Consider the following 15,317-nt stretch of genomic DNA (forward strand, 5'->3'; position numbering starts at 1 on the left):
TCTGTGATTACAGTAGGGTAAAAAATAACCTTGTTTGTCTCCAGTGTCCCTAATGTGCTTGGTGACACTGAAGATGGGCCCTGCCCCCTAAGAGCACCCAGTGGGTGTTCCCAGCCATCCCATCCCCCCGGTGTCACAGCTGAGGCATGCTGGCAGGGGGTGGTGGGTTGACAGAAGAACTCTGCCAGGCTTCTGCGGTGGCTCCATTCCCGCGGGGACGGGCGGATCAGGGGCCGACGGTTATTGACGATTGCGGTGGGGCGGGCGCCCACCCGGCGTGCGTCTGCTCCCCTCGCACCTCCATCTCTGAGCTCATTTCCTCCCGCTCCCCTCCCTGACTGTGCCCATTGTTCCCCCGCCCACCCCATAACCCAAAGCATGCCCCCCTGGCCTGCCTGGCAGGGCCTTGCCATCCGTGGTGCCCAGGCCCCGGGAGGTTGTGCTGTGCCAGTGACCAGGGACAGGCGCGGAGCAGAGCCCAGGGGAGGGATGTGCCCACGGTGAGAACAAAGCACAGGTGGGAAGCCAGGAGGGGAGGAGACACGGGCAGGGGGAGAGGGGGGCATGGGCTAGCAGCCAGGGTTCTGAGTTCTAAGCCTGATGCTGCCCATGGCCCCCCTGGGTGTCTCCCTCCCATGCCAAAGGGGCATTCCCAGCTTGGGGGTTCATTTCCTCTCTCTGCCATGATGGGGCCAGGCCCTCAGAGGTGTTCAGGGAATTGTGATTCCCCGGAGGAGCTGAGAGAGACAAGGCGGGCGAGGGAACCTCTCTGCTTGGACCAGGGTCCCTGGGTGAGAGGAACAAGCGTCGGGACCCAGCGCTTCTCCGGGGGGTGAGCGCCAGCACCGCCCCCAGCCTGTCTCTGCTCTCCTGAGCCTGGCCCGGCTGGGACTGGAGCTCCCACCGCAGCCGGGGCCCCAGCCAGAGCTCGGGGGTCTGGTCCAGGGGGCAGACGACAGTCCCGTGTCTGTCTGGGCTGGGGGCATTGCAAGCTCCCTGGGGCAGAGACCCAGTGGCCAGGCAGGGCCTGGCACAGCGGGGACCTGCCCGGGGGCTTGGACTAACAGCGACCAGTGACTGGCCCAGGCCTGGCCTGGGGGCAGAGGGGGGCGCGCAGGGAGGTGGGGCCCCAGGGGCTCAGACCCGCCGCCCCAGCGTTGCCCCAAACCTCAGCTGGGCCGGCTCTGATTGGCTGCCCGCCCCAGCCAATGGGCGGCCGGCGCAGCTACTCCTTGAATGAAGTGTGTTGTCGTTGCGGAGTGACTCCGGGAGCGGCGGGTGGCCGGACCCGGATCAAAGCGGCGGGCGCCACGGGAGCGGGGCAGCCGACGCGGATCCGCCAGCCGGGGGCCCGGCCCGGCCCCAGCGGGGAGCAGGTGGCGGCGGCTCGCAGCCCGGCCCGAGCATGTCCTAGCCCGCCCGGCACGATGCGGAGCCGCCAGCGCCCGGGACCTGTCCTCTGTCTCCTGCTCCTGCTCTGCCGCCCGCAGCTCGCCGCCGCCCAGGCGGGTAAGTAAAGGCACGAGCGAGCCCCGGCGGGCCCGATCCGGAGTCTGTCGAGCGCCCAGCAGCGTGTTAACTGGGGGGGGGGGGTTGCACCCTTGGGTGTCACTGGCTCTGCCGGGGGGTTGAGGAGCCTCTGAACCTGCCCCCCGCTCGGGTTGTTTGCACCGGCTGGGGAGCGCAGGGCGGAGGCAGGTGGCGGGGGGGGCGGCAGCTCCCCAGCCGGTGTGGACCCGCCTCAGAGGTTCGGGGGGGTCTGGAGTTCTCCCCCTTGGTAAACTGAGGTTCCTTAACTCTCTGTCCTCAAGTGCTTTGCAGAGGTCAGGGGTGGAGGCTGCAGCCTAGTGGGTCAGGGAGCCTCCCGGGGGGGGGGGGGGAGGGAGACCTGCTGGGCTGGTGATCGGGCCCCCCCGGAGTCACTAGCCGCCTTTGCACAGTTCTAGCCAGCGGCCGGTGCAGAATCAGCCTCGGCCCTGGTGAATTTCTTGGGCTCTGCCCATTGCAGGGTCAGGGCCTGGACTCAAAAGGATTCAGGTGCCGAATCCCCTGGGAGCTAGGTGTGTAAATCACCTGGGCGGGGCAGGTTCAGACTGTCGCCCACTTCTGCCTGTTTACGGCTTTGGAAGAGAATCATCCGCCTTTGGCCTGGGACGCCGCCACCCTCCGCTGCTCTGGGGTGGCTTGGTAGTTTTGCAATGAATTGATTTGTTTGAACAGTGGCAAGGCAGTGGACGTGTCGGGGTGAGCCAAGCCCCCGGTCCAACGGTCATGTCTGTGCGGGCAGGGCCCTGTCTCAGGATCAGGGCCCAGAGGATCCCCACCACCACTCCCCCCTGGCGACAAAGGCTCCAGCGCCCATGGGTTTGACCAGGAGAAAGCAATGAGAAATTGGCCAGGAAAGCGAATGCTGCGGGGTTCCCTGACTCAAAATGTGAAGTGGGAATGTGCCGGGCGGTGGGAAGGAGATGCCTGAGGACAAGGGCCAAGTGCAGGACTCTGGTATCTTGCTTTACAAGTTCTCGGTCTCTCTGCGGGGCCTCAGTGCCTGAGTGCACTTGACTAACAGGCTTTGGCAAGTTAAGGAACTTGGAATTGCTCGTCCAACGGCCGGCGTTTCCTGGAGCCGGGCCAGCCGCGCTGTGCCCTGGGCACCTGTCGTGTTTGTTTGCTGGGTGTGGGGCGGGAAAGCCACCTCACTTTGTCCACTGGGCACTTTCAAACCAGTCCTGGGGCTGGACTAGGCTGAGCCTGGTGAAATCAGGGACAAAACAAATGGAGTTGTGACCAGGTCTCGGGCGCTGGAAAATGTGGGTTTATTCCCAGCGGTGCAGAAAGCTGCTCGGAGCGCAAGGCCAGAAGGACCCATTCACGCCGTGCAGCCGCCGAGCTCGCAGCGCTTTGCAATCTTTAATGTGCTGAGCCGCCATCAGGTCCCCGTCTTGCCAAAGCACCAGCCCTGATGCATCACCCACACACCCCTGTGCTGAACCCAATGACTTTAAGCATTTCTAAACTGTTGTACGCGTCGGCCAGAAAGCAGGAGAAACCCAGGGGCCACCAGTGCCTGAAACCCTGCTATGGAGGGGGATTGATTGGGTGGGCAAATCACTCCCCCCAGTCTCTGTGCCTCAGTTTCCCCACACGATGGGGAAGGAGCACCGATTCCTCTCTTGCAGGGCTGATTAGTTCGTGTTTAAGTGGCTCCAGATCCTCGACTGGAGTCACCGGGACAAAATATTTGTAGGATTATGAGAATTGTTCTCATCAGCCCTGCCTGCGAATGACCCCCACGGGAGTGCCGGCTCGGGCTCTGTCCTGGCTGCTTGGAACCAGTTTAGGGGGAACATTAGCAGCGCCTGCAGCTGGTTCCCTGTTTATCAGGGATGGAGGGAAAAGAAGCAGATAACTACGGAAGAGCCCCTGGGCGGGATTCCCTGCCCTGTGCCGTGCAGGAGGAAGTCAGAGCGCTTGGTCCAAATGGTCCCTGTTTAAACTCTGCCGGCCTGGTTCTGCTCTCGCCTGGCCCGTGCTCCTCTCAGTGTACGTCAGGGCGTCCCGGCCTCGCTCCGCGCCCACAGCAGATTTGCATGCCCAAGGTTGGCTGGATTGTTCTGAACTGAATCACTTCTGCAGAAGCTCCCGTGACCGGTTTTTAGTGCTCGCTGATCACACAGGTCTCGGTGCAATCCAGGGGAGGGGAGTAATGCAAAGCGACCTGAAAACAACAGCGCGGCCGCGGGATGTTACTGCAGGGGCTGGTCCGTTCAGGTGGGGAAAGGGGAGCGTTGCCAGACTGGGGTGGGGGGTGAAAGCAACACTTCACTTCATGATGTAACCCCAGAGAGCTGGCTCGGTGTGGCTGAGTCATCACCCAGCCAAGGTGGTTGCAATCAGGGTTCCTGGTTTCCATTGCCTGCTCTGGGTGGGGCACGGGGCCTAGGACACCTGGGTTCTACTCCCAGCTCTGGCTCTCGCTGTATGACTTTAGGCAAGTCGCTGCCTCTCTCTGCCTCAGTTTACCCCATGCGTAAGCAGGGGCTAGTGCTTCAGAGGAAGGACCTACGAGGCAGTGTCCTCTGGGAGGGGATCTGAGATTGTAATGGGGAACATTGCCTGTGCGAACCATCGGGGGCTGAGACCCAGGAGTCCTGGAGAAACTCTGGAAGATGAGGCGGGATTCTCCTGAGCGCTCAGGGACAGTGTCAAGGTTATTCGTGTTTTCTGGCTTTGCAGAGACCTTTGCTCTTGTTTTGTTACCGATCTGCTGTAGGTGCATTCCCGGGCCATCCTTCTTAGCTCCTTGGGAAGTCCGGCCTTTCCTGTGCCTTGGTGCGACTCGTGCGTGCGTGTCTGTCACCCCCAAGTGTGAGCACCGCTTGTGAAAAGACGAGCGTGAGACTCCGATTCCTCGGCAGTCGGCTTCCTGGCCCTTGGGCTGGTCTGGTCTGTCATGTCCCTCTAGTCCGGGATCTGATCTCTACTCACTGGGGAGGGGAGGCCGGTCTGCCCTGCAGCGGGGATGGGACTAGCTGCTCAATAGACCTTTTCCATCTCTAACACCGAGCACTCAGCCCTCTTGCGAGGACGTTTTTTCTATTCACAAGAACTTCCTCCACGGCCGCTGTGCAAGGAAATGAGCCCCAGGCCCTGGCTTTCCCTACGGTCCCAAGTTCCTCCCTCCGACGCGCCTTCCCCACCTGCCCCTTTCTTGCCAAGATGCTGGATCCCGAGGCACCAGCTCCTCGTCCGTGTCAGAGGAGAGGGCTGAGTTTGGGGGTGGGGAGGGGGATGTCCGAGCACAGCTCGGGCACCAAAGCACCTGTGCTCCCAGTCACAGCTGGCTGCTCTAATTTTAGGCCTCTCAGCCTTGACCGTGTCCCTTTAAAAATGCCTTTGGCGCTCGGCTCCGGCCACGTGCTCTCGCAGGCTCTTGCTTTATTTTGGGACCGAGCTGGGAGCTGCTGGAGCAGCGGACGCGGCTGACGTGAGGACGTGCCGTTTCCTAGAGCCACTTCCCATGGGAGCTGCTCCAAGCGCATGGCTGCTGGGATGTGGCCCGACCGAGCTGGAAACGGGGAGGAAGGATGGGCCATGGTTAAAGCGCCAGGCTGGGACTCCGGAGACTTGGAACATCAGAACGGCCAGTCTGGGTCAGACCAAGGGTCCATCGAGCCCAGTGCCCTGTCTGCCGACCGCAGCCAGTGCCAGGGGCCCCAGAGGGGATGAACAGAGCAGGGAATCACCAAGTGATCCATCCCCTGTCGCCCATTCCCAGCTTCTGGCAAACAGAGGCCAGGGACCCCATCCCTGCCCAGCCTGGCTAATAGCCATTGACGGACCTAGCCTCCATGAACTTATCTAGTTATTTTTTTAACCCTGTTATAGTTGTGGCCTTCACAACATCCTCTGGCGAGGAGTTCCACAGGTTGACTGTGCGTTGTGTGAAGAAGAACTTCCTTTTGTTTGTTTTAAACCTGCTGCCTTTTAATTTCATATGGTGACCCCTAGTTCTTGTGTTATGAGAAGGAGTAAACAACACTTCCTTATTTACTTTCTCCACAACAGTCATGATTTTATAGCCCTCTATCAGATCCCCACGTAGTCATCTCCTTTCCAAGCTGAGAAGTCCCAGTCTCATTAATCTCTCCTCATACGGAAGCCGTTCCATCCCCGTCATCATTTTTGTTGCCCTTTTCTGAACCTTTTCCAATTCCAATAGATCAGTTTTGAGATGGGGCGACCACATTTGCAGGCAGTATTCAAGATGTGGGTGGACCATGGATTTATATAGAGGCAATGTGATATTTTCTGTCTTATTATTTATCCCTTTCTTGATGATTCCCAACATTCTGTTAGATTTTTTGACGGCCGCTGCACACTGAGTGGATGGTTTCAGAGAACTATCCACAATGACTCCAAGGTCTTTCTTGAGTGGTAACAGCTAATTTAGACACATCATTGTATATGTAGAGTTGGGATGATGTTTTCCAATGTGCATTACTTTGCATTTATCCACATTGAATTTCATCTGCCATTTTGTTGCCCAGTCACCTGGTTCTGAGAGATCCTTTGTAGCTCTTCACAGTCTGCCTGGGACTTAACTATCTTGAGTAGTTTTGTATCGTCTGCAAATTTTGCCACTTCACTGAATATGTTGAATAGGACTGGGCCCAGTACAGACACCACTATTTACCTCTCTCCATTCTGAAAACTGGCCATTTATTCCTACCCTTTCCATTCTGAAAACTGGCCATTTATTCCTACCCTTTGTTTCCTGTCTTTTAACCAGTTACCAGTCCATGACAGGACCTTCCCTCTTATCCCACGACAGCTCACTTTACTTCAGAGCCTTTGGTGAGGGACCCTGTCAAAGGCTTTCTGAAAATCTAAGTACAATATATCCACTGGATCCCCCTTGTCTACATGCTCGTTTACCCCCTCAGAGAATTCTAGTAGATTGGTGAGGTGTGATTTCCCTTTACAGAAACCATGTTGACTCTTCCCCATTCCCAGAGGGCATGGTCTCTGTGTGGATCCGGGACCCGTCCCTCCTGCTCTCTGTCCAGTGTCTGTCCAGGTCCCAGCACTGTGGGGCCTCTGGGTGCTCTGACTCTCCGGGCGGTGTCTGCACAGTTACAGAGCAGCGGCCCCGGCTGATCGCATGGGGGGTGGATCTGCTGCAGGGCAGGGTCGTTCTCTGTAGCACCGTGAGGTTAAGACTTTTCGGGCTCTGCCATTAACCGTCCCAAGCTGTCGGTCTCCTGGCACCTGGCAAGTTCCCTGGCTTTCCTTGTGCCACCTTGAGCTCCTTAGTGGGTCCTTTATGACTCAACCCCTCCAGTCTCACCTTTTGGCTTAGAGGCAGAGTCCAAAAGCTCTCCTGGAAGGAAGGGAACGCCCAGCCGTTGTTTTGAAGCCCAGCAAAGAAAACAGCAAGACAGGTGCCCAGAGAGGTGACTAATCGCAGGGCAAACACCCTGGGTGCATGTGGGTCTCTTCCCGCAGATCCTCTCCAGGTGGATTTCAAAGGTGGCTAGGATCCAGCCTGGCCTCTTTCTGTAAATATCCCCTAAGCACCGGGAAATGATTTCTAATTGATTATGGGTGTTAAGGTAGGGCCTAGGGGATCCAGCTGAGATCAGTGCCCCACCGTGCCGGGCGCTGCCAGACCCACAGCGTGAGAGGGTCCCTGCCCCAAGGAGCTTCCAGTCGGCATAGGCAAGGCAGGCAGGAGACAGTTTCACACATAGGGAAACTGAGGCAGGAGAGGGGCGGTGATGAGCCCAGGGCTCCTGCCCAGGGACGAAGGAGGTGGGAGGTGGAGTGGGGGCCCCGTTCTGTGGGCCAGGGGCAGAACCCGGGTCAGGTGCCGCAGGGGATTTGCCCAGTCAGGATCAAGCCAGGATCTCGGCTGTGTTCAGGGTGTCGGGCAACCGTCTGCCTGCGCAGTGGGTGTGGCGGGCTGTGCGGGTGTTCGGGTCCAGCTCCCTCTCTCTCTCTCTCTCTCTCTCTTCCATGCCTTGATCTGGTTTTCGTTCAGCTTCTGCGGCTCCGAGCCCAGGCCGGGAGCTCCCCCCCATCCTCTCCCGCCGAGCACCCGGGCTTTATCTGGGGCCAGGACATGGTGTTTTCTCTCTGTAGCTCTTTTGTTCCTGGCTGGTAGCTGCAAGAGTTTTTTCAAAAGCCCCTAATGGGCCGCAGCCTGGGAATGAAAAGCCAGCCCCACGCCCAGGCGGGGTGAGCAGATAAAGGCGCCCCATTGTGTAGCCATGACAGCCGTGGAACTGGAGGGGGCACAGGGTCGGGACCCCCTGCCTGGCTGCCTGGGGCTGTCGGCAACTCAGTCCCCACCCCCTGGGGCAGCACGACCGCTGGCTGGGGGACCAGGACTCCTGGGTTCTATTCCTGGCTCTGGGAGGGGAGTGGGATCTAGTGGTTAGAGTTGGGGGGGGGGGGCTGGGAGCCAGGACTCCTGGGTTCTATTTCCACCTATGCTACTGCCTCTCTGCCAGTCATGTCCCCCTGCTCTGCCTCAGTTTCCCCTCTCAGTGAAAGTCTTTGTTGGCTGCCCCCTCCCTCCCACGGCTTCCTCCTGATCCCCCCCCCTCACTCGCCAGAGGGGGCTCTGGTGGGGGCAACAGCAGGAGCTGGCTGCAGGGCATCTGTACAATGTGGTGGTGAAAATGCCAGGGGCTCACAGCCCCTCATCTGCACCATCCCTTGGCTACAGCCAGGGGGGTCATGGTGATCCTTGTTCCAAGGAGCCCACCACCCCCATCAGACACAACTCCCCACGCCAGGATATTTCACCCGCCAGGCTGGTTACTTCCTAGTATCCAGCCTCACTTCTTCCCTCTGCTTGGCCCGTTGCTCCCAGCGAGCCCCCTGCACGCTCAGCTGGTCTGGGGGTCTCAGCATGGACTGCCACAGACAGCGGCTGTGTTCCTGCAGGCTTCAGCTGCCATGGGTCTGGGCTGCCTGCGTTCCCAGCATGTGCAGCTCGCTGATAACACGGCAGCTCGAACGCTCCCATCCATCACCCGCCACCCCGGGCACGTTGACAAGGCTTCTCTGCTCCTGCTGCTGGCTGGGTTCGAGGGACCGTTCGGAGAGAGCGGGGGCAGGGGGTCCGCCAGAGCCGCCGACGCTTGGAGTTTGGAAGAAAGTCCCCGCCCCAGAACTCCCACCCGCAGAGGGGCTGGATCGGAACCCGGGTCCGCCCAGCCCAGCCCCGGGGTCCGATGCTGGACAGCGCCAGGCCAGTGCGACGACCCGAATGCTCCTGGTTTTGGGGGGGGAATGGAATCAAAGGGGAAGTTGCCAGAGCTCAGTGACCCCCCAACGAGACGTTAAGTCCCTGCCACGTTGATTGTTACGTGTGTCCTGTAGGGCCTGGCGCTGCCCAGACAACAGGAGTCAGTCCACACCCCCTGCGCTGCGGGGGCCGCGGGGGGCCCTGTCCTCAGCTGCAGGCCCATTGGATGCAAGGGAGTCCCGGGCCAGGCCCCAGCTGCAGGTGATCTGCTGCCAGCCCCACCCTGCATGAACCCATCGAAGGTGTCAGCCGTGCATCCCCTGCCATCCTCCGCTTCCCAGTGGGAACCCTCTCGGGCCATTCGCATGCCAATGGCCTTCATCCCGACTCCGAATGTCCGGCCCCTGGTCTCCTTGCCTGCTCTCTTCACCCTGCCTGGTTCGATCCCCAGTGCTTGGCTGCCACCTCTGCTCCCACCCACGGGCCAGAAGGGAGGCACCATGAAAGTGACCTGGGTGCCCCCGCAGGCTTCCCACCCCAGAGTCCCTTGCGTGGAACCCAGAGTCCGCCTGGGTTCTTTTCCTGGCTCTGGGAGGGGACGGGATCTAGGGGGTTAGCGCAGAGGGGCTGAGAGTCAGGACGCCTGGGTTCTTTTCCTGGCTCTGGGAGGGGACGGGATCTAGGGGGTTAGCGCAGAGGGGCTGAGAGTCAGGACGCCTGGGTTCTTTTCCTGGCTCTGGGAAGAGGGTCGGGGCTCTTCAGGCAATGGGAGTTATTTGTTCCCTGCCATGGGCGACTCAGGACTCCTGGGTTCTAGTTGTAGCTCTGCCACTGACCTGACACACATGCCCTTGGGCGAGTCCCTCCCCCCGCGCCTCAGTTTCCCCCTCAGCATAGTGGGGATGGCGACGGTCGGTAGGCTCAGGGCTGGAAGTTTCCGGGGTGTTCGGCACCTGCAGGAAAAGCAGCGGGGGCCGCCGGGCGCTTGGGGATGCCCAGACGCCTGCCGAGGGTTTGGGAGTTCGGGGGGGCCAGGGGTTCCTCCCCCCCAGCGGGGCTGACGACTGCCTGGGGAGGCAGCTCGGGGAAGCAGCTCAAGGAGCCCCCGGGGCTGGGCCTGGCTGGGGACGTGAAGGAGACACCGTCCCTTTGTGTGTCCAGTTAATGATTTAGCGACTTCGCTGGCTCTGTGAAAGCACCTCTGTTCCCAGCCCCCAGGAGCAGCGTCTCTGGGGCTGAGCCAAGCTCCCCGGACCCTGATCTCTCCGCCGGCTTCCTTGGGAGCCTTGAGCCAGCCCGGAGCTGGGTCAGACTGAAACCAGCTGCCAGCGCTCCCGATCTGTCTGGACCGGGGCACCGGCCTGGCAGGAGCAGCTGAACCCCTGTCGCCAATGGCCTTTGGGTCAGGTGCCCTAGCGGGCTCCGGCCTGACCGGTTTTCTCCACATCATCAAATCTCAAACGTTCAGCTCAGTTCTCCATCTCTGCTCTCAGGAGGGCAAAGGTTGAGATAGTGGGGGGGGAAAAGGGCAGGGCTGCAGGTTGGGAGTGAGGGGCACCGGCAGAGCTGGGGGTGGGAAGCCCAGGGCTGGGCTAGCAGGGGCTGCGGGTCGGGAGTGAGGGGCACCGGCAGAGCTGGGGGGAGCTCAGGGCTGGGCTAGCAGGGGGCTGTGGGTCGGGCGTGAGGGGCACCGGCAGAGCTGGGGGTGGGGAGCCCAGGGCTGGGCTAGCAGGGGCTGTGGGTCGGGAGTGAGGGGCACCGGCAGAGCTGGGGGGAGCTCAGGGTTGGGCTAGCAGGGGGCTGTGGGTCGGGCGTGAGGGGCACCGGCAGAGCTGGGGGTGGGGAGCCCAGGGCTGGGGTAGCAGGGAGCTGTGGGTCGGGGTTGAGGGGCACCGGCCGAGCTGGGGGAGGGGGGAGCCCAGGGCTGGGCTAGCAGGGGCTGCGGGTCGGGAGTGAGGGGCACTGGCAGAGCTGGGGGGCCCAGGGCTGGGCTAGCAGGGAGCTGTGGGTCGGGCGTGAGGGGCACTGGCAGAGCTGGGGGGCCCAGGGCTGGGCTAGCAGGGGGCTGCGGGTCGGGCGTGAGGGGCACCGGCAGAGCTGGGGGGCCCAGGGCTGGGCTAGCAGGGGCTGCGGGTCGGGCGTGAGGGGCACCGGCAGAGCTGGGGGGCCCAGGGCTGGGCTAGCAGGGGCTGCGGGTCGGGCGTGAGGGGCACCGGCAGAGCTGGGGGGCCCAGGGCTGGACTAGCAGGGGCTGCGGGTCGGGCGTGAGGGGCACCGGCAGAGCTGGGGGGCCCAGGGCTGGACTAGCAGGGGCTGCGGGTCGGGCGTGAGGGGCACCGGCAGAGCTGGGGGGCCCAGGGCTGGGCTAGCAGGGAGCTGTGGGTCGGGCGTGAGGGGCACCGGCAGAGCTGGGGGGCCCAGGGCTGGACTAGCAGGGGCTGCGGGTCGGGCGTGAGGAGCACCGGCAGAGCGGGGGTCTCTACTTTCCAGGGCCTAGTCACACAACACTGCGGTTCCGTGGATCGCTGGGGCCAGACCGGCCGGGGGCTCGGCTCGCTCAGTGCCTGGGGGGGTGGGGGGAGATGAGTGATGGGTCCTCAGCATTTTTTATCCTTGGGCCCTTTGGGGCTGGCGGGGAGCTGGGCCCGGCTGCCTGGGGCAGTTGAAAGTGGAGATTGGGGGGTTTGTGGATTCCAGGGAAGGGATAAAGTGAGGCCAAGCAGTGAATCTACCCCCCACCCCCCCAGGCTCTCCGTGGCTGGTGTGCTGCAGGCTGTGTGTGCTGGAGCTGCCCCCCCCCCCTTTTTGTGTGATGGGGAGGGAGCATTTCTGGCATTCCCTGAATGGCCTGGGGGGGGGTCTGGATCCCTCCATTCACTCTGCATCATGGGGGGAGGTGTGGGGCTGGGAGCGAGGCGTGGCCCAGCCCAGGACTGGGGGCTGGCAGGGGGTTGCTGTCGAAGGAAAGCCCGGGGTGGGGGGAGACGTCAGAGGTTTGACAGACCCTGAAGGGGGCATCCGCACCGTGGCTGGGGAGCTTAGACGGGGGGGCAGTGGGGTGCCAAGGCCTGGGGGACTGAACCTGCAAGGCAGGGCCTGTCTGCCTGTCCCGGGGGGTGTCTCCGTCTGGGGCTGGCAGCTCCCTGCGGTGTCCCCAGGTCTGGCTCTGGCCCTGTGGGGCTCCCCATGGGCCAGGCCCCGCGGCCCCGCCTGGAACGCAGCCGGGAATCTTTTTTTAAACTCCCACCAAAATAGCTCCTGCGGCCGGGCCCAGCTGCCCGGGGTGGGGGGTGTGGCTGCCTGTCAGTCACCATGGCCCATCCCCTGCTCCCATGGGGGGGGGGCGTCCGCCCCCCACCCCATCTCCGAGCTGGGGCCACCAGAACCGAGTGCAAGGTGCTTCCTTCCCCTGGGCCCCTCCGTGGGGGTGGGGCGTGCATTTGTCTGGCGCCCCCCCTGCCCGGTGACTGGGGGGGGGCTATTTGGGGAGACAGAACAGCCTGGAGGGGAATCCAGCAAAGGGCAAAAAATCCCGGGAGCCCCTCAGGGCAGCAGAGCACAAAGGGTTAAAACACCAGCCATGGGCGGGGGGCGGGGAGCAGCTGGGGCTCTCGCCCTTCCTGCCCCATCTGCACCCGACTCCCACCCCATAGAGGTGAAAGGTCCTGTTCCCTGCCCCCCCTGAGCCAGCCAGGCCCTGCCCTGGGGCCGGATCGGAGCTGGCGCCCCGCACAGGGGATAGGCCCCTGTCCCATTCCCTGCCCCCCCGAGCCAGCCAGGCCCTGACCTGGGGCTGGATCGGAGCCGGCGCCCCCCAGAGGGGACAGGCCCCTGCCCCATTCCCTGCCCCCCTGAGCCAGCCAGTCCCTGCCCTGGGGCCGGATCGGAGCTGGCGCCCCGCACAGGGGATAGGCCCCTGTCCCATTCCCTGCCCCCCTGAGCCAGCCAGGCCCTGCCCTGGGGCCGGATCGGAGCCGGCGCCCCCAAGAGGGGACAGGCCCCTGCCCCATTCCCTGCCCCCCTGAGCCAGCCAGTCCCTGCCCTGGGGCCGGATCGGAGCTGGCGCCCCGCACAGGGGATAGGCCCCTGTCCCATTCCCTGCCCCCCTGAGCTAGCCAGATCCCTGGGGCCAGGTGGGAGCCGGCGCCCCCCAGAGGGGGCAGGCCCCTACCCCATTCCCCAAGCTGCTCATGCCTGTGACAAGTTTTCCGTTCTCTGCGGCAGGCGGTATATGGGGGGGCCAAGAGGGGAGTGGGGGGCTGTGCTGAGCCGCAGGCATTACTGGGGAATCTGCCCCACCCCTGTCTCCCCCAGCCCCTGGGGGGTCCCGGTCCATCCACCTCCTCTGGTGTCAAACCTCTGTGCTGAAGCAGGACTCCTGGCGGCTGGAGTGGGGGGCAGGGAGGGGGGGGGCCCTTATCTCAGCCCGGAGACAAAGACCCTATTTAACACACGCTGCCTGAGTCACGTCTGGCCCCTTGGTACCGGCCTTGGAAGGGGCCGTCTGGGCCAGCAGGAAGGACTGGGGGGGCTGGCCGGGGAAGCTGGAGCGTCCCCTGAATGACTCCCCCAGCCCTTTATCAGGCAGGAAGGGCCGGGTGCTGTCTGGTGATGGGCCTGTATCCTGGCCTCGAGCCTCCTGTCTGGACCTGGGCTTTGGGGGGAGGGTGATGGGGGGAACTGCTCCTTGCCTGAGCCTGGCTCCAGACCCCACTGGACCTGGGGGGGCCTCTTGTAGCTCCCCCATCGCTAGGCTGGCGGGCACTGCCCTGGCCTGTGGGGATGAGGCGGGTGAACAGAGGTGTTGAATAGTGGGGGGCTGTTGGGGAGGTTGGGGGTGGTGCTTGGGGTGTAGGGGGGCATTTGCAAGGAATGGGATTTGGGGGAGCTCTAGGGTGGGGGCTGTCTGGAGGGTTCTAAGGTGGAGTGCTGGGGAGTTTTGGGGTGCTGTAGGGTGGGGTTGCTGGGGGGCAACAGAAGCACAAGGGATCTGCCCCCAGTGGCTGGCCGCATGCCCGGGTTGGGGGGTGGTTCCTGATTCTCTCCCCCCCTCCCCTCGCAGGGGCAGGAATCTCTGGGGGGTGGGGAGGAGCAGGGATCGCGGTGTAAACTGAAGGGGGGCAGGGTTCAGCCCCCCAGAGGGCGAGGGGGTTCTGGGAATCGGATGTAAGGGGGCAGCCTCCCCCCCCCCCGGAGCCGTTCCAGGCGGGCAGCGCTCCCCTCCCCCTGGATAATTCCCCTATTGTAAGAACATGCCTGGGGCCCTTCACCCCCTCGCCCCCCCCCGTCCCTCGGCCACACAAAGGGCCCCTCGGAGCCTGGGGAGCAGATACGCCCCGAATCTGCGAGGCGGCTGCATCCTGCCGGGCCGGGCACAATGAAGCCCCTGTGCGTCCCCCGCCCCCTCCTTGGAGCTGGCAGGGCTGCCCGGTCCCCGTCCCAAAGGGCCGATTCTTCTGCACTGGGGGGGGGGGGGGAGCGGGAGGTGGCATCTGACCTTTGCAGGGTCTGTCAGAGATGATGGAAAGTTCAGCTGGGCAGGGGGAGGCTGAGGGGGTTGGGGGGCAGTGATGGGGCGGGGTGGAGAGAGAAAGGGGGGCAGTGATGGGGCGGGGTGGAGACAGAAATGGGGGCAGGAGATTGGGGGCAGTGATGGGGGCGGGGTGGAGAGAGAAAGGGGGGCAGGAGATTGGGGGCAGTGATGGGGGCGGGGTGGAGAGAGAAATGGGGGCAGGAGATGGGGAGGGCAGGGAATGGGGGAGGGACAGGAGCTTGGGGGAAGGGGAGGAGCGAGGAAGGGGGGCAGGGGGTTGGGTTGTAATAATGAACCCACAATCAAATGGAGGGAATGGGGGTGCCTGGGCTTTCCTTCGACTCTGTCCCCCCCAAGAGCTCTAACCACTAGCCCCACTGCCCTGGCCATGCCGGGAACAGCTCCTGGCGCTCAGGCCCGTGCTGGCCGCGTGCTGGAGGCCGTGGCCGGGCTCCGGGGCGTCTCTGACTCGGGCCGGGCGCCCCCAGCCAGGGCTACGTGACGCCGGCTGGCAGCACCCAGTCCTCGGGGCGTGCCGGCTGGCCGGGTGGGTTGGTTGGTTGCTCCCTTGCACAAGAAGCGCCTCGGCCGGTTCGGCTCCCCCGGGGCGTGGGGAAACCTCACGGGATTCGGGAGGCGCCAGTCGCGCCCCTCCGCAGCCTGGCCCCAGGGGTGTGGGGCCGGGGGAGCCTGCATTCGGGCCCACCGCACCGTGGGGGATGTCGGGCCCATGGACGCGCTCCCTGTCTGTGGCCGACCTGGCAACTGAACCCAGGTGTCCTGGGTGCCAAGGCGGGTGCCCTGCCCGTGCTCCGTCCGCCTGAGCAGTGCCCGGGGTGGACGGTGTGGGGCAGATGTCCTGGCCCAGGGCCTCGGCCCCACGGCAAGGCAGGATCGGGTCCATCACCCGCTTGGCTGAGGTCCCCCCCCCACCACCTGCTGGCATCTGCTGCCCCCTGGCCACATCCCAAGCACTCCCCCCCCCTGCCCCCCCCCCCCGTGGGTGTCACAATGGAGCTATTATAG

At 63.4% G+C, this 15,317-nt stretch overlaps 1 protein-coding gene across 1 annotated transcript in view; it reads left to right on the top strand.

The window, feature by feature from the left end:
- The first annotated feature begins 1,288 nt into the window (after nucleotides 1–1,288).
- ERBB3 (erb-b2 receptor tyrosine kinase 3) overlaps nucleotides 1,289–15,317 on the top strand; it is a 39,715-nt gene continuing 25,686 nt past the window's right edge. Inside the window, exon 1 of the mRNA XM_054012267.1 lies at nucleotides 1,289–1,509. Within this exon, the coding sequence (XP_053868242.1) occupies nucleotides 1,428–1,509 (82 nt within the window). The 5' untranslated portion in view covers nucleotides 1,289–1,427. The remainder of the gene's footprint in view (nucleotides 1,510–15,317) is intronic.

This window comes from Malaclemys terrapin, chromosome 23 (genome assembly GCF_027887155.1).
Source record: "Malaclemys terrapin pileata isolate rMalTer1 chromosome 23, rMalTer1.hap1, whole genome shotgun sequence".
Classification (NCBI taxonomy): domain Eukaryota; kingdom Metazoa; phylum Chordata; order Testudines; family Emydidae; genus Malaclemys; species Malaclemys terrapin.